This window comes from Jaminaea rosea (assembly GCF_003144245.1).
Source record: "Jaminaea rosea strain MCA 5214 unplaced genomic scaffold BDZ90scaffold_2, whole genome shotgun sequence".
NCBI classification, from domain to species: Eukaryota; Fungi; Basidiomycota; class Exobasidiomycetes; order Microstromatales; genus Jaminaea; species Jaminaea rosea.
In genome coordinates, this window is record NW_020289976.1 from 1,161,500 (window position 1) to 1,184,491 (window position 22,992).

Below are 22,992 nucleotides of genomic sequence, written 5' to 3' on the forward strand. Positions count from 1 at the left end.
CGGAGTAGTAGTGATCGTCCTCCGATGACGATGAAGAGAATGAGCGAGGGTGGTGAGGGAGCGGAAGGAAGGGGAACGATGGGATGGTAGCGAATGAAACAAGAAGTCTGAGCCGGACTCGTCCACGACTCGACACACAACTCGCGCTCAGTCTCTCGATAGAGCTGCCGGGCGCCCTCTGGTTTTGGACTTTCGAGTTGTTGCCTGGCCTCTCGCCCGGTGGCCATCCATGCCCGCTTGTTGGTGCTCGCCGTCGTTGTCCTTTGCTTTGCTTGTGCCCGCCCTGTCGTGTCGCCCAACGCCGCCGCCCGAGTTTGGCTGCTCGGTGGCCGGCCTTTCGTGGTGCGGGATGCAGCCGATGTGGCAGGAGGCGAGAGGATCAGGACCCACACAGCGGAACGCCGTCCCATCGCATCGTCGGCGGCGAAGAGGCAACAGCAGCAGCGGGCGTCCGAGCGACCAACCACTCTCCAAGATTTTGCCTTTTTTTCCCCCCCTCTGCGTGGAATACAGCCACAGACGCGCAGAACGACGACGACGACTCAGGCCCCTTCACTCCGGCCTCGGCATACGCGGATCGTGCCCCAAGACCTCTAGTCGTCGCCACGATTGCACGGCACACGACACTCCCTTCAGGCCAGGCTGCGCTGCAAAGGATTCCGCGCTTTTTATTTTGGTGCATGACAGCCCAGGACTCCGAATGACGGCTCTTGATCGAATGAAACAGGCGATTGATTGGAGCACGACAACAATCAGATGCCGCCAACAACGATGATTGATCGAGGTCACGAGGCGGTGGAGGCCCAGAGATGCTCGAGGCAGTCTTCGAGCATCAATCTTCCTCCTAGTCGCATGACTACGAAAGCAAGGAGCGTCGTAGCGTGCGGTCAGGCTTGCGCAGCGCTCCGTATAAGCTCACCGGGGCTGCTGCCCGAGCGCGGCGAGGGAGACGGCGTCTACCGTACAAGTCCTCGTTGAAGGGGCGGCTTCGCGCCAAAGCCGATCAGCGGCCGAAGGGTCGATGAACGCACGGACTCGGGCGGACAGCGCAAAAATGCATCGCGTCGTCCCTGCTTCCTGTTCTGTACGATGCCGTTTCAGTACATTGGCTTCCAAAGACTCCCTCCTTCCAGTTTATCGCCCTCACAGTCTCTTCAGGTCGCTCCGCTGATTGCAAATGACCTTCGCGACGAGGTCTTCTTACCTGAGGATGGAGAAGATGGCGTCGAGCTCAAGCTGGCTTGGGTGATGGAGAAGCACGACGCTGCCCAAGGTCGGGAAGGCTTCGTTGTAGTCAAGACAGAGCAGAGCGTACAGTGGATAGGGCCCGACTCGGCGTACAGGAAAGTCGACATCGCATGCCCATCTGTCAAGGAGTTAAAGAAGGCAGTCCAATCAGCCACGCTCAAGGATGCCGCCCTGCGCCTGGCGATGTGGGTCGAAGTCATTGAGCCGCCGCCCAAAAGTCATAAGAGAGCCAAGAAGTCACCGCAGGAGACAAATGCCGGGCAAGATGTTTCATCATGCCTCCTGATCCGACCCACGGAGGCAGTACGGCGATCACAAGCGGGAGAAACTGTGTTCCTGCCCGTCCTTACCCCACCGATCAAAACCACGGGACCAGGCTCAGCCTCATTGTCAATGTCGCCCGCCAAGCTCACTCACGTCTCCAGGCTCTGGGCCTACGACAGCAATGAGGACGAAGGGCAAGGCTGTTTCGCCGCAATCGAGATTGAGGAGGAGATTGGCTTCGAACTAGACAAGCACATCTGGGATGCGTCTATTCCGCTGCTGAGCCTGCTGATGGCGCCGCCAGATAGCAAGAGCAGCAGCAGCGTAGACTCAGACGCATCGATCATCCCGCACGGCCCGAGCAGAGTCATCGTCGAGCTCGGCGCCGGAACAGGCATGCTATCGATCGGTCTTGCGCATTCTTCGACGCCCTTCAGTCGACTCTTCGCTTCGGACCTTGCCCCTGCTTTGGAACTCATCGAAAGCAACAAGGCGCGCAATGGTCTTACGGGACACGGACCGGAAGTCATTGAGCTAGACTGGTTTGCTGAGCAGCTCCCTGCGTCTCTTTGTGAGGCACTCGAAGGAGAAGACAGCAAGAGCTCCAGATCACGGCCACCTCTACTCGTTCTCGCGTCAGACTGCTCTTACAATCCAGACACATACGGCCCATTCGCCTCGCTGCTCGCAAGACTTCTCCGCTCAGCGCCAAAGGGTTCCATGGCAATCCTTTCAAAGAAGCACCGTCATGCTGATGAGGTCGGGCTGTGGCGTCATTTGGAGGATGCGGGACTGCAGAAGGAGATGATAGAAGGTGTCGATCTTGACGAGGACGCACAGGAAGGAGAAGAAGGGCCAATAGGCCAATATGGTATCTATGCGATTAGAGAGGCGGGAATACAAAGCTAAGCAAAGATTGGGAAGAGACTATGCTTGAGAAGGTTGATGCTGGTGTGTCTTCTGATGCGACCCGCACCCGGCCTCAATTTCCTCCTCGACCTTGGCGATGCGCCGCAGCGTGGCATCGAGGATGGCCCTGCGCCTCTCATCAGAGCTCGCTGGTCCTGCCGTAAGGTCTCCTGCTGCACCACCTCCCAGAACGTACGATCCTCCACCACTGTTGGAGCTGCCAGCCTGCGGCGCTGGAGCATACATCTCGCCCTCCACAAGGCTGTGCGTCCCTTGCTCCCTATTCTTCTCCCAAGCCGCCAATTCAGCATTCAGCTTGCTGTTCAGCTCCTTGAACTCCACGGGATGTCCAGATACGTCGATATGTGCCAGCTCATGAAGCAAGACCTGTCGCGTAGTCTTGTAATCTCTGAATCCCTCCGCGTCGTCCGTACGTATGCGTAGCCGGATGGTCTGCCCCTTGTTCTCATTCAGACCCAGTAGCTCCGGATTTTCCCAGGGGAGGAGCTCAGTGAGGTGCCCAATGGTGTAGTTGTGTAGGTGACAGACGTGGATGACTCCTTCGTCTTGGGTGAGGCGAGTGAGGTAGGCGATGACGCGAGAATGGAGTGGATGGGACGAGGAGAGAGAGCGATGCGGGGCGAGTGAGAGGAAGGGGTTCGTCGAACTGGTGCTTCCCACGCCTGTTGAGCGTGGACGAGTGCCTCGGAGCATACTAGGGTGATAATTGCGGGGTTGGCTCCATTTTGTAGCCTGTATAGAGACGGGGGAGGGATGAGCGGCGTAGACGGAGTGGCGTAAGTATTGAAGGCTTAGCGGGTGGCGATGATAAACCGCGGCGACTCACCTCCCTCTCCTCTTCTCTGACCTTGCCTACTTCTGCGTTGCTTGCACCGAGTAGCATGATAATGAGGCCATCCTTGACGCCACTCGCCTCGAGCGTGGCAGAATCGTCATTGAGCGAGATTCCCTTCGCCGGCTTCGGGAGTAGCTTCTGGTTGGCGAGTGGCACGCTGGTCGCCTCCACGATCTGCCAGCGCAGGTCAGAGAGCGTAGAGGTCTGCTGAAGATCGAGACGATGGTCCTGACCGCGGTACTTGACGATGATTTGCATGGTGAGGAAGGCAAGGAAGGATGCGCAGCATGGGTCTCTGGATCGACATTGAAGCTCGGAAATGGAGGCCGCCTATCCGAGAGTGAGCTCAGCCCTGTCCGCTCGGCTTTAAGCCCGAACGCCATGCAATGACCACGTGGTTTGCAATTGCCGGATCGAGGGACCGAGCTGCAAGCCGGGACGACGGCTTGCCAAGGTCCAGCCGGTTGCGGGGTAGAAGGGGAAGCCAGCCTTACCCCATCTTGTCCCCGTCTTCTCTCTCACTTTCTATCCCCACCTTGCCTTCCTCCCTCCCTTTGGTCTCTCCGCCTCTCTCTTACCGCCATGTCATTTGGAAAAGTCAGGCCCGGCGACCACGCCATTGTCGCAGAGGGTTTCATCTCTCGTGGCGCGTGGTCCCTCATTGAGGACAAATTCTCAGACTTTGCCAAGGCCAAGCTGACTGACGTCGTTCGCTTCACTCTGGTGAGTAGCCAAGGAGCAAGTGACGTGTTCGCCAGTCTATAGAAGCTAATCAATCTGGCATTCGCAACCGCAGGACGAGGTGCTGCCCGCCGCCGAGCTCTACGAGGCTCAGATCTCCAAGGATCCCGCCACCCGCTGGAAGCAGGTTCCCCCTGTCATCGAAGAGCTCAAAAACAAGGCCAAAGCAAAAGGCCTCTGGAATCTCTTTCTCTCCAAGAAGCACTACCCAAAGCATGGCACCCCGCTCACTAATCTCGAGTACGCCGTCATGGCCGAGATCACAGGTCGAGGTGGCCACTTTGGCTCAGAGGCCTTCAACTGCAGCGCACCTGACACTGGCAATATGGAAGTCCTCGCCAAGTACGGCAATGAGGAGCAGCAAAAGAAGTGGCTCATGCCACTGCTCAATGGCGAGATTCGCTCAGCATTTGCCATGACAGAGCGCTTCATTGCCTCCTCAGACGCCACCAACATCCGCACCGACATCCGTCAAGAGGGAAATGAGATTGTCATCAACGGCCACAAGTGGTGGATCAGTGGTGCAGGGGACCCGCGATGCAAGCTGCACATCCTGATGGGCAAGTCGGACGCACAGAATGCCAATCAGCATAGGCAGCAGTCCATCGTTCTCATTCCCGCTGACACTCCGGGGATCAAAGTTGTGCGGCCCATGCAAGTCTTTGGCTACGACGACGCGCCAGAGGGCCACTGCGAGGTCATCTACGAAAACGTGCGCGTGCCCTTGGCCAATTTGGTGAAAGGCTGGGGAGCAGGCTTCGAGATCATTCAAGGTCGTCTCGGGCCGGGTCGCATTCATCATTGCATGCGCTCCATTGGTGCTGCCGAGGCTGCACTGGACCGTATGCTCACCCGTGTGACCGACACGAGAAAGAGGACATTTGGCAAAGCCCTCTATGAGCACGGCACCATCGTAGCGGACATTGCCCGTTCACGCATGCAGATCGATCAAGCACGCCTCCTCGTCCTCTCCGCAGCAAGCATGATCGACAAGTCAGACGCAAAGGGCGCCATGCGTGACATTGGCATGTCCAAGGTCGTGGTGCCCACTGCAGCCCTCGAGGTCATCGACAGGGCGATGCAAGCTCATGGGGCTGAGGGTATTTCTCAGGACACGCCTCTCGCTGCTGCCTACGCCGGCCTGAGGACATTGAGGTACGCTGATGGGCCGGATGAGGTGCATATCCAGCAGATTGGCAAGCAGGAGTTGAGAAGGGCCGAAGCCTTGTGGGAGAGGCAGAATCGTATTACTGGGGAGAGCGAGAAGAAGTTGAAGGCAGCCGGGATCCGGTCGCATCTTTGAGTGACCATCCCTCTTGGGCCACATTTATTGCCAGCAGCTCATGACCAGAATGTCACGCCATGCCATGCTTTCCACGTTGCCGCTCACGCAGCATCGCAATGCTGTCGCGCCGGCTCACCTCTATCCCGGTCTTTCGGCCTGGCACTTGTGCTGGTGTGTGGCTGCGAGTTGATGCAGGGTGGCTGCACGCGTCGTCCGTTGCTTGCTCCTCCCGCCCTCGATCTCGCTCCGCTCTCCGGCCGCCGCTTTGGCCACTGCGCTTACGCTTTGACCCTCTCGTCTCAACTCATCTCTACCACCGCCCCGCCTCTTGATTTGGTCGTCGAACGTGGACCTCGCCGCTTCACGCCCGTCTTTATTGCCATCGCCACCACTAGCAACAGCAACCCTCCTCACACCTGCCGTTGTACACGCACGATGTATGCTACATCATCCTCATAGACAGTACCGGCATAAGGCCCTTTCCCCACACCATCTGCACCCGCAACAACGACGGCAAGCTGCGCTATCATGGGCACACCTCGCGATCCATCTTCAGAGACAATAGCTGGGCAGCCATCGTCCTCGATATCATCGCCTGAGCGGCCACTGGGTCCCCCGCGGCCTCCGCATCTGTCCCCAACATCTCCCAGGGGTCACTCCAATGTCTCGTCTCTGGCCACATCGCTCGAATTGGAGCTGCCATTGGCCGCTACGTCGTCCACATATGGGCATGTGACAGGCGATGAGCAGCCAATAGCATCGACTTCGCAATTACCGCCGCTCCCACCATCACCGCCCTCAGATCCAATGGCTGAGTCTCCCACCTCTGCGGGTGCGGCAGCGGGAGCGGTGGAGGCGCAGACGTTGATGCAGATGCTCACGCTCGTGGGCAGCAGGCTGATAGAGGCGGATCAAATGGGGTTGGCTGATGCTGCGCAGCGACAAGAGCAAGATCGAGGGGACTCTACCGGAGACAGCAGCTTGGCATCGAGTCAAGAGCTGGACCCTGCCGCCGGTGCTGCGCCGTCCGAGGGGGTCGCAGGTACTCAAAGAGGCGCAAGCAGATTAGCAGGCATCAGGTCAGAGCTCCTTGCTGACGATAGCTGTAAGCATCATCCTCCGTTTGGTATCTGCGAACGGCCAACTGATCATGCGCCGCGCCACGCAGCAACACCGCGAGGAGGTCAGACGCCTCTGGGCGCCTCGATGAGCTCGACTCGTCCAGTGAGTCGCCTGCGAGAGCCTCGCAGCTCATCTGCGCTCTCTCATAAAACAGAGCCGCAAGACAGTGCCACCTCAAGCAGCAGCAGCAGCAGTAGCAATCTCTCTGACGACGAGGAGCCCGAGCGGTTGGACGTCGCCAACCCCCTACCTTCACGCCTGGACGAACTTTCTACCAAGCTCCAATCAATATTCAGCCTCCCCTCCGACGAGCTTGTCCGCTTCTGTGCTTCATGCTGGCTGTTCCGCTCAGTCCTCCTTCAAGGCCACATCTATCTCACCGACGGGCACCTCCTCTTCTACGCCTATCTGCCCACACGAGAGGACAAGGTGGTCAAGGCTGGTCATCTCCGCAAGAAGACGAGAAAGACATTGCGGTTCTCACATCACTGGGCCGTCCTGAGGGGCAGGGCTCTTAGTTGGTATGACAGTCAGCACGACCCTTACTTTCCAAGGGGACATATTGATTTGCGAGACGTATCCGACGTACGGCCTAGCGCCAGCAAGGCTCGACATTTTCGCGTCTTTACGCCGCAGCGGACATTCGTGTTCGGCGTCGACTCACAGGCAAGTCGCGACGATTGGGTGGAGACGCTGAAGAAGGCGGCTTTTCGCGCGCAGAATGAAGGAGAGAGCGTGCGGATCAGCATACCGCTCGAGGCAATCGTTGACGTGGACAGCACCTCAACGAGCAGCGCGGCTCAGTCTGCGGCCGACCTAGTCTCTGTGCAAGTCATCGAGTGGCAGTCGAACGAGTTTGCGCTGGACGATTACCATTTCCTTCACTTCTTGGGAGATCAAAAGCAGGCCCTTGTGAATCAGCTCCGCCAGAGGCTAGCGCAAGGGCCAATCGGCTCACGTCGCTCGATGGGCTCGACGAGGGACTCGACTGGCAGCCTGAGACAAGATACCTCGAGAACGGCGCTGGAAGAGGCGCCGAGGCTCGCAAGTGTGGATCCGAAAAGCGGAGCTCGTCAAGAAGCTCGAGCTTCTCCCTTGCCGCATACGACGGGCGCTGCCGCCATCGCGATACCAGCGCGAGCCGGCCAGCCCAGAGCAAGTGGCTCCGATGAAGGTCGCTCGCCCTCCTCTGCAGACGATCACGGGCTGTCGAGCACACTTCGAGCGAGTCACATTCACGCTTCCAGCCTCGAACCGCCCGTTCAGCCCTCAGGCTATCCCCCTCGTCCAGTAGAAGGGGTCATACCACCCTCGAGCGAAAGGAGATCATGGAATGCCGTACCTGACTGGGCAAAGGCGGTTCCTTCGCGCCTCCTCGCAGCAAGTGGGGCTGCAGCGCGTGGCTCGCTGAGCGCTATTGCTGCAAATCGGCAAGGCATTCTGCGGCCCATCACTGAGGTCTGGTCCTCCCCACCTCGCATGGATGCGATACCCAGCAGCATGGCCAATGACGGATCTGGGCAGGATATGTCCGACTCTCTTTACTCCAACTTCTCGGTGCTTGACTCACTCACCTCCGAAGATGAGGAAGACCGGCAACGTCTCGTAGAGCAACACAGCATCTCTTCATTCCGGGACACATTCGCTCTTCCCTCGACGGAGGGCTTACATCGGCAAATCGATGCCTATCTCTACCGAGTTCTCCCTCTGCCTGGCACCCTGTTCATATCGGACAACCACCTCTGCTTCCTCTCCGAGTCGTCACAGCTGGCCAATAAGGCCATGGGACTGACGAAGATGGTCTTGCCGTTGCGGGAGATCATCTCGTGCGCTAAGCACAGGGCCTTTCGCTTCGGTCAACACGGACTTGTGTTGACGATTCGCGGGCACGAGGAGCTCTTCCTCGAGTTTTCAAGCAAGGAGAGGAGAGATGAGTGCTTGACGCTGATCGAGGGCCGTTTGGAGCAGGTAGGGGGCGAGCTAGCCGCAGCGAGAAACGCAATCGAGCGCGAGCGAAGCGAAGCGATCATTCTAACCGACCTCGTACATCAACAGCAAGCCCAGCAGCGGTCAACGATGAGCGACTCTCTTTCCTCCCTCCATTCCAGTTCGGCAACCTCCACCTCTGAATCAGACAGCAGTGCCGCCGTCTCCCTGCTGAGCTTCAAGCCCGCCAAGGCCCTCTCCTTTACGCTCCTCACTATTGGCTCGCGTGGAGACGTCCAACCTTACCTCGCCCTCGCCAAAGGCTTGGCCGCTGACGGTCATAAGGTTCGCATTGCCACTCACGCCGAGTTTGGCGACTGGATTCAGCAACACGGTGTCGACTTTGCAGAGATCGGGGGAGACCCGGCTGAGCTCATGAGAATATGCGTTGAGAATGGGACATTCACTGTCTCTTTTCTGCGCGAAGGGGTGACAAAATTCCGCGGCTGGCTAGACGACTTGCTAGTGTCCTGTTGGCATGCCTGTCAAGGAAGCGATGTAATCATCGAGTCCCCCAACGCAATCGCAGGTATCCACGTCGCAGAGGCGTTGCGCGTTCCCTACATGCGCGCCTTTACCATGCCATGGTCACGGACGCGCGCTTATCCTCAAGCATTTGCCGTACCCAGCAAGAGGGCAGGGGGTAGCTATAATTACCTCTCGTACGTCATCTTCGATCAGGTGCTCTGGCGTGCTTCAGCCGGGCAGATCAATCGATGGCGCAAGAGCTGTCTTGGTCTGGCAACGACAACGTATGACCAGCTAGAGCAGCACAAGGTACCCTTCCTATACAGCTTCAGCCCGAGCTTGGTGCCTAAGCCCCTCGATTGGTACGACTGGATTCACGTTACGGGCTTCTGGTACCTTGACAATCCGGAGAGCAGCTGCTGGACACCGCCGAAGGACCTGATGGCCTTCATTGAGTCGGCTAGGCAGAAAGGGAAAAAGATCGTCTACATCGGCTGGGGATCCATCACTGTACCCGATGCGGCGGCTACGACGCGCTGCGTCCTCGACGCGGTGCGAAGGAGCAACGTCTGCGCTATTTTGTCGAAAGGATGGTCGGAACGACTCTCAGCGAAGAGCAGCGGTGGGCGAGGCGCAGCAGAGTGTGCTCTTCACTCTTCGCCTGACGTCTACCGCGTCGACTCGGTGCCTCACGACTGGCTCTTTCCACTCATCGACGCCGCCTGCCACCATGGCGGAGCAGGCACAATCGGTGCCTCCCTACGCGCCGGCCTCCCCACGATCGTCAAGCCGTGGTTCGGCGACCAATTCTTTTGGGGCCAGCAAGTCGAGAGCCTCGGCGTGGGAAGCTGTGTCAAGGAGCTGAGCGTTACTTCGCTGTCAGCGGCGTTGGTAGAGGCGACGCAAAGTGCTCGAGTGGTGGAGAGGGCTAGGGCTCTGGGCGAGAAGATAAGGCAGGAGAACGGGGTAGCAGAGGCGGTAAGGGCTATTTACACCGATCTGGAATATGCAACGACGCTGATCCTGAGGAGGAGTGCGAGGGGTGGTGTCGAGCCGAGAAGAGTTGCGAGTGGTGGCCGCTCAAGGTCAACGAGCGCATCCGTGGCGGGATCCGAGGATTGGTCGGTGCTCTCCGAGGGCGAGGATGATGCGGCCAGGACTTGATTCTACCTCTACTCAAAGCAGTCGTCTAGCTGCCTTGATTCTTTCGACCATTGTATGCAATCTGCTCACCTCGTCCCACTACAAGACATTGAATGCTTCGCCCGATACCATCGTGAGCCGCTGTCTCCTTTGCCAAAAATTTCGACCTCGTGGCTCGGGATGTCGTTTCCCCTCGCCTCTCTCTGTCCGTCCGCTGCCGCCAGCCCGCCCGCGGGTTTCATTTCGACTCGTCCCAAGTCGACCGCGAAGTTGAGTCGCGTTCACGGCCGCATCCTTTCCGTCGTCCACCCACAACCGCCATCGAGGAGCTCAGCACTCGAATCCTCGTCGCACACACCAAGGCCTCTTCATCATCCCTTCGCCGTCTGGTCGCGCGGATGCAGCGCCATTGACGACCAGCCTGGCATCGGCTGCGATGATGACGACGGCAACGCCCGCCGCCTCCGACCAAACGGTGGGAGGAAGCGGCGGCGGCGGCACCAGCAGCAGCACCACCACCACCAAGGACGAGCAGCCATCCACGTCCATGACGGCGGCGAAAGCATCATCCCCTCCTACACCAGCAACAGCAGCAACAGCATCAACGTCAACACTAGCAATATCATCATCGTCGTCGTCGTCGTCGTCTTCAGCACCAGCAATAGCAGCGCCAGAGCCAGAGATCTCGGCACCCTTGGCATTGAATGAATGCCTAGCTCCAGTCGTATCGACACCTCTTGCTGAGCCCAAAGAAGAGCTCAACGAGGAGCATGCGAGGCTACTCGCCTCATTTGCAGCCGGTCATGGACTCGATCTCGGCCCTGTAGCCTCCTCCTCATCTGTCCCAGCAGCCGCGATGCAGACACCACTGCAGCAGCAGCAGATGCTCAAGAAGGAAGACGACGACGACGACGACGATGACGCTTGGGGCAATGCTTTCTCATCAGATGAGGGCGCTCACCCCATGCAAGCGCCACAAGGCCCCATCCAAGCCTACGCCAAGATCGACTTCCCCGGCTTCTCCATCTACATCCAGACGCTCGAGGTCACCATCGGCAGACGACCAGCCAAGCTCAAGCAGGCCCACTCGATGGCCCAACCACGAGCCATCGATGGAAGCAGCAGGGTGGCAGGCGATGTCGATATCGATCTGGGAAACGTCAAGTCTATCTCGCGATGCCATGCCGTCATCTACTTCCACGCTGGACCATTTCATCCGATGCCCTACCCTTCTGGAGCGCCTGCTGGACCTATGTTCCGTGGTTTCGAGTCGTATGGACCCTACTGGCGCGAGTCACATCAGCAGCTACGTGATCTCTTTGTCATCCGCATAGAGGGCAAGCATGGAGCAATGGTTGACGATGTCTACATCAGGCAAGGCGGCGTTGTTCAGCTGAGCAAGAGGACCAAAATTCAGATTGCAGAGCGAGTCTTCTACTTTGTCTTGCCACCCAATGTTGGACCCGGGGGACATGCAGCAATGATGAAGGAGCTGGGCTCGCTCTCGCCATCCGAGGACGACAGTGACAGCGAGAGCGAAGAAGACTCATCAGAGGCCGAGGACTCGTCGGAGCTATCAGAGGTAGATAGCGATGCAGCCAATGCGGACCCATCCGGATCAGGAGGGGCAAAGAAGCGCAGACCAAAGCTCATTCTCAAACGGCGCAAGAGCAAGGCACAGGCAGATGGCATGGACGTCGACTCAGATCACGAGAGCGGGGGCGAAGGATCAACGAGCAAGAAAAGCAAACACTCGTCCAAGGGCAAATCCAAAGGTATGCCGAGCTGGACACAGGGTGTTGGGGTTGCCAATCGGAAAAGAAAACGCGGCGATGCACCGTCAGAAGACGAGCAGCCGGAGGCTTTGGCCGTTGGTACGCCAATCGGCATTGAAGCTTTGGAGGCGGAAAAGCGGGCAAAGGCGGCCAAGAAGCGGTTGCTCAAGGCGCAAGAGATGCGGGCGCAAGCGCAAGACGATCCGAGCAAGGCCGAGGAAGCGGCGAGACTGGAGGCTGCAGTAGAGGAGGAAGCAGCCGGAGTAGAAATCAATGGCAAGGGTAAAGGCAAAGGAAAGGGCAAAGGCAAAGGCAAGATACCAGGCAAGTCGTACGCCACCAAATCGGTGCCGGCGCCGGCAGCAGCTGCGGGAGAGCCGGCGCCCAGCGGTGCAGAGACGCCAGCTACGTCGGTTGGTGCGACTACCACCGCGAGCAATACACCTGCTGCTCCAGAAGGCGAACAGAAGAAGGAGAGCGGAGAAGTGGCCGCAGCGAACGCAGCTGCAGCACTAGAGCCGGCAAATGGCCCAGCAAGCCAGCCTGCACCGGCTCCTCCTGCTGTACCGCCGGTGCCCGCCGAGCCACCTCCGCCGCCGCCACCGGCAGAGAAACCTGCCCTCTCCAACGTCGAGCTCATTACCATGGCCCTCGCCTCGCCCGAAGCGCAGTCTAATGAGGGCAAGATGACCCTGTTCGAGATTTACGCCTGGCTGGAGAAGCGCTACGCCTGGTTCCGCGAGAATGGCAAGCATAACGAAAAGGATTGGCAGTCTACATTGCGCCACGCCATTGCCTCGAGCAGGGACTTTGCCAAGATCCCTCGCAAAGCTCACGATAAGCAGGGCAAGGGGCAATTCTACACGATGGCCAAGAGCAGATTGGCGATTGAGCATCAGGCCGAGGTTACGAGGTTGAGGGCTGAGGCGCAGAAGAAGGCTAGGGCGTCCCTAGAGGCGAGGGCACAGCAGGAAGCAGCGCAGGCTATTGCGAATGGGTTGACTCCAGAGGCTATTGCGAATGGTTTGGCCGGTATCGCGCAGGCATCGAGCGCGGCGCCTCTGCCCGTTTCAACGCCGAGCGCAGCTTCTCCCCCGGCTCAGAGTCCGGCTGCAACTGCCGCTCCCCCTGCATCGGCATCTGCGACGCCAGGCGTATCAGCTTCAGCCGCCCAGGCATCGCCATCAATGCCAGCGCCGAGGCCAGTGGCTCCAGCAGCCACTACGATGGCCCCGTCAGCGATGCCGTCACCAGCTCCGGTGATAGCAAGACCAGCAGCGGCAGCGCCCCCTCCTACAGTGAGGCCACCAGTCAGCTCAGCCCCTACATCACGGCCTCCTCCGCCAACCTCCACGCCACAAGTACGGCCAGGTCCATCTACTGGTCCTCCTACCACGCCGTATCGCCCTCCTGTGCCGACATCGATGCCCGCTCGACCACCGCCTTCGATGCCTCGTCCACCGTTGCAGGTCAGACCGCCAGCAACAGCTACGCGACCGCCTCCACCACCCCCGCCCCCAGCAGCCGCCGGCAGCGCAACCAGCGGCAGTCCTGCCCCTCCGGCAAAGACGCCCACTCCAGGACCTTCCACTCCCAAGGCAGGCTCGCCCTCGACGCCTGGTGGCACGCCCAAACCAGTCGCTTGCGTACCCCTAGTCATTGGCGCGCCACCTCCAGGCGCCGTGCTACCGAAGAAGGCAAAAGCAGCCGCAGGCTCAGTAGAGGCTCTGCTGGATGCAGCGCCAATCGTGCATCACGACGGCAAGCTCTTCCTCTCTCCACCCGTTTTCGGTCATCTCAGTCAGCAGCAGCTTTCCGAGATCGAGAGAATGGGTCCGCAGAAGGCTTTGCAGACACTACAAGGCTTGCTTGTTGAGCACCTCAAGTTCAAGGTACGGCAGCAGCAGCTCTCGCAGGGGAGAAAGAGCTCATCCGCTAGCCCGGGGCCAACGTCAGCTGGTGGTGCAAGCCCTTCGCCTGCTCCGAGACCGCCGATGGGTCGGCCACCTGCTCCAGGGGCGAGCACCCCTCGACCGGCAATGCCGGCAGCCGCGGGTTCGCCTTCGTCACGACCGATACCGACCCAGATCCGTCCGCCTATGCAATCGTCTCGTCCAGCGATGCCACCGGCACGGCCTGGTGCACCACGCCCGCCCAATGCGATCCGTCCACCAACAGCCAATACGGCGACAACCATTCGACCACCGAATGCTCCCCCTCGCCCAGGTCAGGTAGCAGGTGGTGTGCGACCCCCCGCGACCACAATGCGCCCACCGTACCCTCCAGGTGCAGGTCGTCCCTCAGCACCTCGCCCAGCGATGCCAGGCAATCGGCCCCCTCCACCCCCCGTCAATCGCCTAGGCGGAGGCGGCAGTGGAGCACTTGCTGCCAGTCCACCCCCACCTGGTAGCCCATTGGCAGCGCTGCACTCTCTGTCCTCTCATCCGGAGGCTGCGGGTTTAATCGCTGCGCTGAGGCAGCAAAGCCAGAGTGGTGAACCGCACAAGTTGCCGCAGCTGACGCCGGGGCAGATCCAGCTGCTACAGATGGCAAATGCGATCGCGGGTCAAGGGGCGGGACCCGCGCGTCCGCCGGGGGCACGGCCTCCCACGAGTACACTGGGCTCTGGAGCTGGTGCAGTCAGACCAGGAATGGGAAGGCCGGCTGGTGCGGGACCGTCTCCTACGCCTCCGCCTGGTGGAGCTATGCCTTCGCCGAGACCAACGATGGGTGCGCCGATGCCTCCGAGACCTGCGGGTGCTACTGCATCTCCACGGCCAGCGGCAGGAGCAGCGGGCTCGCCACCGCCGGCTCGACCAGGTATGGGAGCAGGCTCACCGACGCCAACGCCTCGCCCAAGGCTAGCAGCAGGCTCTCCCTCTCCAGGGCCGCAGGTGGTCCGCCCACCAGGTAGCAGCAGTTCTCCACGTCCTCCAACAGGCGTGCCCTCAACTCGTCCACGACCGCCATTGCCACCTCCTCCGCCTTCGAGTAACGCCACACGGCCGCGTCCCCCTCCTGGGCCATTGCCTGCTGTAAGACCGGCTTATGCACCCACAGGACCTGCCGGCTCGCCGACTCAGGGCGCAATCGGGGTGGTTCGACCGCCAGGAGTGGGCAGCGGTGCACCGCGGCCGCCCATGCCTCGCATACCACCACCGACGATCAGGCCGCCGACAGCATCTGCGTCTGCTGCTCAAACAGGGAGCCCATCACCTCGGCCATTGCCGGCCGCGGCGCCTGCTTCGACAGGTACTCCGTCGCCTAGGCCACCGCCTGCAGCACCATCTGGCACCGCGGCGTCGACTACGGCGGCACCAGCATCGAGCGCAATCGCGACTCCATCTGCTCCTACTTCGGCGCCTCCTCTGGCCCAAGCATCGCCTGCTCCTTCAGCGACGGCATCTCCAGCGCCAGTGGCCGCATCAGCGGCATCATCTACGCCAGCTCAAGCTACTGTCCCCACGCAAGCAGCAGCACCTCCCCCTCCAGCCACGAGCGCAGCAGTATCTAGCCCTCCCCCTCCACCACCGCCCGACAACCCACCGCCAGCCCTTTCTCCTCCTCCTCCCCCTCCACCACCTCCCGCTGGCTCTCCGCCGCCGCCTCCTCCGCCTGTACCGGCAGCTGAGCCCGCCTCGTCTGACAGAGCGGGAGCAGAGCCTCAGCCGTCGTCGTAGGCGCTTACGCATCGCATTGGCAAGCCACGCATCTCTAAATGGGGACGCTCTTACGGTAGTGAAACATTCGCTCTTTGCTCGCTTTCCTCGCCTCATTCTGTTTGTAATACTATGCAGATTCAGCCAGAGAGAAAGCCTTACGGCGTGGTGTGTGACTCGCGCGGACCTTGGCCCGAGGGGTCGTGCTACTCGATTTGATCATGATAGCTGCGACCGTGGCGTATGTTCGTCTTACCGTTGACCAAACCTCTTTCAGCGGTAATGAGCCTATCAGAACCTCGCTATCGTGGCCTCCTCGTCATCATCCCCTCGCCCCTGTGATATTTTAGCCCACGCCGCGGCTCGGCCGAGGACCCGCAGTTTTCACTCGCGCCACGCGAGCGAGGCAGCAGCAGAGTCGTCCCGACGCACCGGGCAGCGACCCAGTCAAGGACAGACAGGGCGGGCGAGGCGGCGGGGCGGCTCAGCTCTCTCGAATTCGACGACAGGCCACGACAGGCAGGCCCAAGGACGGAGCGAAGGCCTTTCGAGCTTCCTACCACTTATCCCTCAACCCCCTTCTTCCTCATCACATTCGACTAGCACATCATGGGTTAGTATCAACGAGCAACGCAGTTCTGCATGTGGAGCAGAGAGAGGATCAGATGCTGCTCATGACGGGAGAGCTGGATGCAGATTCGTATTGAGGAAAGGGACGTCGCAGCCTGGCTGGGGGAGGCGTCGATGGACGTAGGCAAAGCGAAGAGAGGACCAATGGGCAGCAGCAACAACAGCTGCGACAGCCTTCGCAGAGGCGTAGAATTAGAGAAGCGGAGGCGTCCTCGTCGTCGGCATGGAGGGAAACGTCTGCTTGGCAGAGCCTTGCTCGGGGTTGAGGGTTGGAGAGCCAATGTCTCAACAGCCCTAGAGTCAGCCCCCTCCAGGGCTGCGCACCGCAGACACACCTCTTGGTCGAGGCGAAGCGGCGAAGCTGGTCACTGAGAAAGACAGGTCGTCAGCAGCAGCATCTCGAACTCTCTCCGTCCCTTCGTCACACTCCTATACGCTCGGTAGACTACTGGACTGACACGATGCTCCTCTCCCCTTTCATCCCTCCCTCTCCCCTCTCACAGCTGTCGGCAAGAACAAGAAGCTTGGCAAGGGCCGCGGTCAGAAGAAGCGTGCCGTTGACCCGTTCACCCGCAAGGACTGGTACGACGTCAAGGCTCCCATCTTCTTCGAGAACCGCAACGTCGGCAAGACCCTCGTCAACCGATCTCAGGGTCTCAAGAACGCCAACGACGCTCTCAAGGGCCGCATCATCGAGTCCTCGCTCGCCGACCTCAACAAGGATGACGAGCAGGCTTTCCGCAAGTTCCGCCTGCGCGTTGAGGAGGTTCAGGGCCGCACCTGCCTGACCAACTTCTACGGCATGGACTTCACCTCGGACAAGCTCCGCTCTCTCGTCCGCAAGTGGCAGTCGCTCATCGAGGCCCACGTCGACATCAAGACGACCGACGGCTACCTCCTCCGCGTCTTCGTCATCGGCTTCACCCGTCGCCGTGCGAACCAGGTCAAGAAGACCACTTACGCCAAGTCGTCTCAGCAGCGTCAGGTCCGCGCCCGCATGACCGAGATTGTGCAGCGCGAGGCTGGCTCTTGCGACCTCAAGGAGCTCGTCGCCAAGCTCATCCCGGAGTCTATGGGCCGTGAGATCGAGAAGGCGTGCCAGAACATCTTCCCGCTCAAGGACGTCTACTGCTACCGCACCAAGGTCCTCAAGGCCCCCAAGTTCGACGTATCCAGGCTCCTCGAGCTTCACGGCGGTGCGGCCAACGTTGGCGCCGAGGACACTGGTGCCAAGGTCAAGAGCGGAGAGTTCAAGGAGCCCGAGGTCCTCGCCAGCGTCTAAGCAAGAAAAAAGCATGACGACTTGAACCTGGACGCGGCGGCAGCAGCAGCATCACCACCTTGTATTCTCTCTCTTTTTGACGTCTCTGCTTTCCACTACATGAAATCGAGACAATCGGCACACGAAAGGAGAAAGGCGTGAGATGGGCGAATGAAAGGCGAAGAGTAAAAGGAGAAAAGGGCTTGACGTCATGCTCGTTCGTCACCACCCTCATTGACATTGCGATCCATCAGCTTGCTTTCCACTGCTACCTTTCCACACTCGTCGTCATCATCACTTGACCGCCTCGCCGTACTTTCTGATTTTTACCCCCGCAGCGGTGAAGATATCGGCGCTCCTATGATCCACCGAGTAATCCAACTGATAAACGACCTCGTCCACCCCTACTTGAACAATCTTGACGGCGCAGCGCATGCAGGGGCACGTATTACAATACAGCGTCGCCCCTCTTGCCAGTCCTCTCCCCACCTCTAGAAGAGCATTCTCTTCTGCGTGCAAGCAGAAGCACTCGGTCAAATTGGCTCCTCCCCTCCCTGTTGCAAGAGGATCGTTGCATCGCTTACAGCCTCCGTCTGCACAGTTTGTGAGGCCGCGAGGCGTGCCGTTGTACCCTGTTGATAGGACTCTCTTCTCGGACGTAGAGACGAGGACGGCGCCTACCCTTCTCTTCATGCAGTTTGAGCGCAGTGAGGCCAAACTGCAGAGCGAGAGGAAGTAGGCGTCCCATGATGGGCGGAGACGGTGAGGGGAGGGCAGGTCTAGGGTGTCCAAGTGGGCGTGCAAGGGGGAGAGGGAGGGGAAGGGGTTGAGGACTATGAGGTGGGCTTGTTGGATCAGCGGGTGAAGGGAGGATGAAGGAAGGACGGGCAAAGGTGGAGTGGTAGAGGGTGGTAATGGGTCCGGCCCGCCAGTGAGAGCAAGGTCGTCGATGCCCAGTCGGATGACTCGAGAAGTCGAGGCTGGCGAGGAGAGGGATGAGACGCCCGGTTGCTGCGAGTCGCTCCGTACGAGGGAGGCAGGGCGGTGCCCATTCACCTGGTGGCCATTGCCATTGACATGCTGCTGAATGACCGCTCCTCCCTCGGGCTCGAGCCTCTCGCAGCCATAGAGGATCGCGTCATCCCTTTCGACAAAATCTTCCAGCCCGAGGTTCTTCTGCCTTCTGTATCGCACCCCCAGCGGCGCATCAATGCCCACGAGCAAGAAGAACGGCCTCTTATCGAATCCGACCTGCACGTCTGCGAGTGTGCAGAGGTCGAGGGTGACCAGCTTTTCACGCCAATGGGCTGTTGCGTGATCGAGAAGGGAGCGGGGACTGTCAAAGCTGAGTGGCTTGTAGGTGGAAGAGGAGGAGGAGGAGGGGGAGGATGGCTGCGAGATGCGATGTGAATTGCGTCCAGGGATGCAGACGAGGGTGAAGCCATGCTGCGAGACGAGGTAGTCTGCTACTGTTTGCTTGCCCGATTGCGGTGGGCCTATTAGGGCTATCAGCATGGCGGGAGATGGATGAGAGAGACGCGAGGTTTTGTGGTAGTGTGACAGGTGAGAGAGAGAACTCGAGCTTCTTTGCGGGGCAGCCAATTAATCGACGCGCTCGGTCCGGGCAGCGAGGCCGACGCGTCGAGTCGCCGGGCCGGCGTCAAGGCCAAGAAGAAGAACAGATTACAGCTCGCCGTGTTTCATAGACTTGTCGGTTCTACGGCCTCAGGCATCAGGAGCTCGATGCTATCTAGATTTGCGATTGTAGCGTGACCATCCTGAATCACCTAATGCCCTCGTGTCTTGACCTGGCTCAGCGGCTCAATCTTGAGCGAAAAGTCGACATGCTTCGTCGACTGATGGATAGCGCTCGTCGAGATGACATCTATGGCGTCATCCAAGTGTCCGCCACTGCTCAGATTCGCCAGGTCAATTCCTCCACTGCTCTCAATGAGGAACTCCTTGCCTCCCTTGACCCCACTACTCGCGTGCAGCTCACTCTTGAGCCTACGAGCCACGTCGATCAATTCCTGCCCCTCAAGATTGTCCAGCATGACCACATCCGCCCCCGCCGCAATGGCTTGACGGGCTTCCTCTTCGCTCTGCACCTCTACATCGATCCTCATCGAGAAGCCAGCAGCAGCCCGAGCAGCAGCAACTGCGGCAGGGATGGATCCGGTCGACCAGACATGGTTGTCCTTGAGCATCACCATGCTGGAGAGGTCGTACCTATGCATGTCTACGCCTCCGACGAGCATACCGTACTTCTCCACAAGGCGGAACCCTGGTGTCGTCTTGCGTGTTCCGGCTACGATACCGCGGTATCCCGCTTGACGAGCTCGACGCAAGAAGAGATGGGAGGCAGTTGCGATGCCTGAGCAACGTGCCAGGGTGTTGAGAGCTACCCTCTCGCCGAGCAAGAGCTTGCGTGCCGGTCCTCGCACTGTGGCTGCCTTGACTTTGGTCTTTCCCTCTCCTTCCTTGCCGATCATGGCCCCCTCATCAAAGTACCACTGTACGGAGCAGCCGAGCTGACGAAACACTTCGTCGAAGAAGGGCACGCCAGCCAGCACACCCGGTGACTTGCACCAAAGAGAGGCCTCCTTGAGGTCTTCGCCGACAACGAAGCCGCCATAGTCCAGGGATGGGCAGTCCTCTGCTAGCCAGGCAGCGATAGTCTGCGAGTAGGTCGGGGGCAGGAGGTGGCGAAACTGAAGCTGGCGATCCCCAGTGGATGTCGATGCTGGCGCAGTCGTGGATGTCATGACGATACTGAGTGGCTAGGGGGCGGCGTTGGGAAGAAGATGAATATCCCCTTGTCGCTCGCTGCGCCTCGACTTGCCCCACACTGGCCGCATCGCGACTTCGCAGCTTGCTGACATAAGCGAGGTGACCTCTCGCTCGCCCATCCTCTTACTCCACCTTCGGACTCAAGGACCGAGTGGCCGAGGGGGCCGCGAGCATTCCGCCGTACATAACGCAAGACTTGAAGCTAAGCAGACCATTCTCTCATGCGTCCTTCGCCTCCTACCCCTCGCCACAACATCGCATTTTGGACCCTCTCGCTAGCAGCATTCCCAATAAGCTACTATATGTTCACTCGCTTCTTCAGACCTAGCCTCAAGCCAGCCAAAGTACTCGGTAACCCCACCACTCCCACAACCGCCACTGCCCTCGCCGCCTCTGCCTCAACCATGTCCTCTGCTGGTGATCATCAAGTCTTCACAGGCGCCAATGGATGCTTCTGGGGCCCAGCGCAGATGTACACAAAGCACTTCAAGAACAAGGGTCTCATCAGCCAGAAGGTCGGATACATCGGAGGCCACACAGCCAACCCTACCTACAGGGATGTATGCTCAGGTCGAACGGGCCACGCCGAGGCGATTCAGGTCACCTTCGACCCCTCCAAGGTCTCCTACGCCGAGCTCGTCGAATTCCTCTACCGTACGCACGACCCTACCACCAAGGACAGGCAGGGCGCAGATGTCGGATCGCAGTACCGCTCAGCCATCTTCCCGCACAACGATGAGCAGAAGGAGATTGTGGAGCGCATCACAAAGGAAGTTCAAGAGAAGCATTTCACACCCAATGGCAGGAAGATTGTGACTACCATTGAGCCGGCCAAGCAGGAGGACTTTGTTGAGGCAGAGGAGTATCATCAGGACTACCTTGACCTTAACCCGAGCGGGTACCACTGTGAGTGTGCGCGAGCTGTGTGCGACTGATTCCTCCAACTTTTTTACTGACCGCGGCCTCCGTCTTTCCTCCCCTGCAGGCTCCACGCACCGTCTGTACTGGTAAAGCGAAGCAAACGATTTCTTTGGTAGCGTTGCGACTCTCCCTGTGCTCTGTCTATACTACCACTTCAGCGGCGTCGATGTCCTTTGGTGGCAAAAGGCCTGGTATTAAGATCGTGCCCGCTGGCTACTGCTCTACCTCTAACTTGACGCGCTTGCTGTCGCCCGATTGCTCCGCCGCAGCCGCTTCCTCCTCTTGAATCGCTCGCTCGATGTCCTCCTGCAGTGCCCGCTCCTCATCCACTGTCGCTTCCGGTGCCTGCTCTTCGTCTTTCTTTGCAGGCGCCTGAACGTCTCTTCCACCCCTGACGTCCTCATCCTCCTCATCCACTCTGTGAGCCCACTCCCTCTCCCACTCGTCCTCGTGTCCTCTACGCAGCGCCAGAACCTTGTCCAGCTCGAATCGTGCTCGTTTGCCCCATTGCCCGCCTGTCGAGGGGCGGAACAGCGTGTAGAGCTCGTATGCGCGACTGTGAAGGACGTCAGGGCCACATGAAGCCATGGAGGTGGCCGCATCGGCTGGCTCTGAGCCTACGCTAGTGGCATGCTCCTCATGCTCTACCTCGATTCGATCGCTGTTGGCGTCCGGCTCCTGCTTTACCTCCCCACCTTCCTCCTTCACGCCCTCCTCTCCGCCCACTCCTCCGCCTTCATCTTGCATCCACGAATCAGCCAGAAGACTCAGTGCACCCACGACCAATGGAAGCGTCTGCGCCATACTCTTCCTGATGTAGTTGAAAGCCCTCTCTGGCCCAACGCAATTACCTTCACTATCGATCCCACGCCACTCCTTGCCCTCTTCCTCAGACTCTACCGTGCCAGGTGGGCGAGGCACGTCCACTTGCATGACAGGCACCTTTACTCCCATCAGCTCAAAGTGTGGCTGACCAGACCCCACATGTGTGCTTTCCACTTGCGCTTTAGAGGCGGGGAAGACCCCGATCGCTACGCCCCTAGCGGTGGCTGTACGGGAGACGTAGCAGTGTGCTACACTGAGTGCTTCACGTCGTTGGAAGCCCAGTCGCTCCAGTAGTACGACGCACCATGCCGTAAGCACAGGAGCGCGGTTCACGTAGCAATAGCGACCTCGCAAGTCCGGAAGAGAGAGGATCGGGTTCAGGTGATAGTCCAGGAGTGGGACCGAGGAGGCGAGAAGCTTCTTGGATGACGATGCAGAGGGAGCAGAGACATTGCCCCATTCGCGAGAGAGATACTCGTCACTCTCAAAGTGATCAGCTCGTCGCCTCTTCCTGCTCGCGGCGGCAGTCTGAGCGCCAAAGGCTGTGATGATCTTTGCTCGCTCCTCCTGCGATTCGATGCCAGCTCTCTCTTCAAGAATGTGGTTGCTGAGTAAACTCAATGCCTCCTCACTGGCCAGCTTTGCCTTGAGCAACTTTCCTGCAACAGGAATGGCCTCCCGCACGCTGAACCGGCCACTGCCGGATGTGAGGCGTTTGAGCAGAACGGGGAGGGGAAGCTGTGGGCCGGACGATGACGAGCCGGTAGCTGAAGCGCTAGTTGACGTCGATGACGATGAGATGTACGAGTTGGGTACCGAGCTTGATGGGAACGCGTCACTTGTTGCACTGAAGCCAGGCAAGGCGGCCGATTCGCCACGCGTAGCCGGCTCGCGCTTGACGGCTGCTGATGCTCGTGGTGAAGAGGATGAGGCTGCTCGAGCTTTTGCGAGGAGGGCGGCTGCTCTCGATGAGGCTGAGCCTGATGAAGAGCCCTGCTTGGCCCCTCTGGATCCCTTTGGTGGCATTTTGCCGGATATCGTGGTGAGAAGAGGGAGAGGGAGCAATTTGGCCCTCTCGAGAGCCGAAGGCGGACTGCGACGCACTCAAC

General features: G+C 59.6%; 10 protein-coding genes across 10 annotated transcripts; 6 read left to right on the forward strand and 4 right to left on the reverse strand.

The window, feature by feature from the left end:
• Positions 1-1,089: 1,089 nt before the first annotated feature.
• BDZ90DRAFT_258646 (hypothetical protein) lies at positions 1,090-2,267 on the forward strand (the record flags this gene model as incomplete). Its single annotated transcript, XM_025508089.1, has 2 exons — positions 1,090-2,147; positions 2,219-2,267. The coding sequence occupies 2 exons, from the start codon at positions 1,090-1,092 to the stop codon at positions 2,265-2,267; spliced, it is 1,107 nt and encodes a 368-aa protein (XP_025364350.1).
• A 103-nt stretch (positions 2,268-2,370) lies between these two features.
• BDZ90DRAFT_230592 (WLM-domain-containing protein) lies at positions 2,371-3,176 on the reverse strand. The gene has a single exon (XM_025505530.1). It carries the CDS (start codon positions 3,133-3,135, stop codon positions 2,440-2,442), a length of 696 nt encoding a protein of 231 aa, XP_025364351.1. The 5' UTR covers positions 3,136-3,176; the 3' UTR covers positions 2,371-2,439.
• Positions 3,177-3,750: 574 nt separating this feature from the next.
• Positions 3,751-5,389, forward strand: BDZ90DRAFT_249611 (acyl-CoA dehydrogenase NM domain-like protein). The gene is made up of 2 exons (XM_025507664.1): positions 3,751-4,000; positions 4,074-5,389. The coding sequence occupies exons 1-2, from the start codon at positions 3,860-3,862 to the stop codon at positions 5,319-5,321; spliced, it is 1,389 nt and encodes a 462-aa protein (XP_025364352.1). The 5' UTR covers positions 3,751-3,859; the 3' UTR covers positions 5,322-5,389.
• Positions 5,390-5,592: 203 nt separating this feature from the next.
• BDZ90DRAFT_249616 (UDP-Glycosyltransferase/glycogen phosphorylase) lies at positions 5,593-10,043 on the forward strand (the record flags this gene model as incomplete). The annotated part of the gene is made up of 2 exons (XM_025507665.1): positions 5,593-6,408; positions 6,472-10,043. The coding sequence occupies exons 1-2, from the start codon at positions 5,832-5,834 to the stop codon at positions 10,041-10,043; spliced, it is 4,149 nt and encodes a 1,382-aa protein (XP_025364353.1). The 5' UTR covers positions 5,593-5,831.
• Positions 10,044-10,306: 263 nt separating this feature from the next.
• Positions 10,307-15,604, forward strand: BDZ90DRAFT_230594 (hypothetical protein). Its single transcript, XM_025505531.1, has one exon. The coding sequence runs from the start codon at positions 10,462-10,464 to the stop codon at positions 15,475-15,477; it is 5,016 nt and encodes a 1,671-aa protein (XP_025364354.1). The 5' UTR covers positions 10,307-10,461; the 3' UTR covers positions 15,478-15,604.
• A 428-nt stretch (positions 15,605-16,032) lies between these two features.
• Positions 16,033-17,396, forward strand: BDZ90DRAFT_230596 (ribosomal protein S3Ae). Its single transcript, XM_025505532.1, has 2 exons — positions 16,033-16,069; positions 16,590-17,396. The coding sequence occupies exons 1-2, from the start codon at positions 16,066-16,068 to the stop codon at positions 17,366-17,368; spliced, it is 783 nt and encodes a 260-aa protein (XP_025364355.1). The 5' UTR covers positions 16,033-16,065; the 3' UTR covers positions 17,369-17,396.
• Positions 17,397-17,641: 245 nt separating this feature from the next.
• On the reverse strand, positions 17,642-18,862 carry BDZ90DRAFT_217255 (hypothetical protein; the record flags this gene model as incomplete). The annotated part of the gene is made up of 3 exons (XM_025504311.1): positions 17,642-18,192; positions 18,314-18,368; positions 18,542-18,862. 3 exons carry the CDS (start codon positions 18,860-18,862, stop codon positions 17,642-17,644), a joined length of 927 nt encoding a protein of 308 aa, XP_025364356.1.
• Positions 18,863-19,134: 272 nt separating this feature from the next.
• Positions 19,135-20,323, reverse strand: BDZ90DRAFT_245435 (putative BNA6-nicotinate-nucleotide diphosphorylase; the record flags this gene model as incomplete). The annotated part of the gene is made up of 2 exons (XM_025507510.1): positions 19,135-20,058; positions 20,270-20,323. The coding sequence occupies 2 exons, from the start codon at positions 20,321-20,323 to the stop codon at positions 19,135-19,137; spliced, it is 978 nt and encodes a 325-aa protein (XP_025364357.1).
• Positions 20,324-20,332: 9 nt separating this feature from the next.
• On the forward strand, positions 20,333-21,510 carry BDZ90DRAFT_230598 (PMSR-domain-containing protein). The gene is made up of 2 exons (XM_025505533.1): positions 20,333-21,043; positions 21,123-21,510. Exons 1-2 carry the CDS (start codon positions 20,359-20,361, stop codon positions 21,146-21,148), a joined length of 711 nt encoding a protein of 236 aa, XP_025364358.1. The 5' UTR covers positions 20,333-20,358; the 3' UTR covers positions 21,149-21,510.
• Positions 21,272-22,909, reverse strand: BDZ90DRAFT_278003 (hypothetical protein; the record flags this gene model as incomplete). Its single annotated transcript, XM_025509050.1, has 1 exon — positions 21,272-22,909. One exon carries the CDS (start codon positions 22,907-22,909, stop codon positions 21,272-21,274), a length of 1,638 nt encoding a protein of 545 aa, XP_025364359.1.
• Between the last annotated feature and the right edge of the window lie 83 nt (positions 22,910-22,992).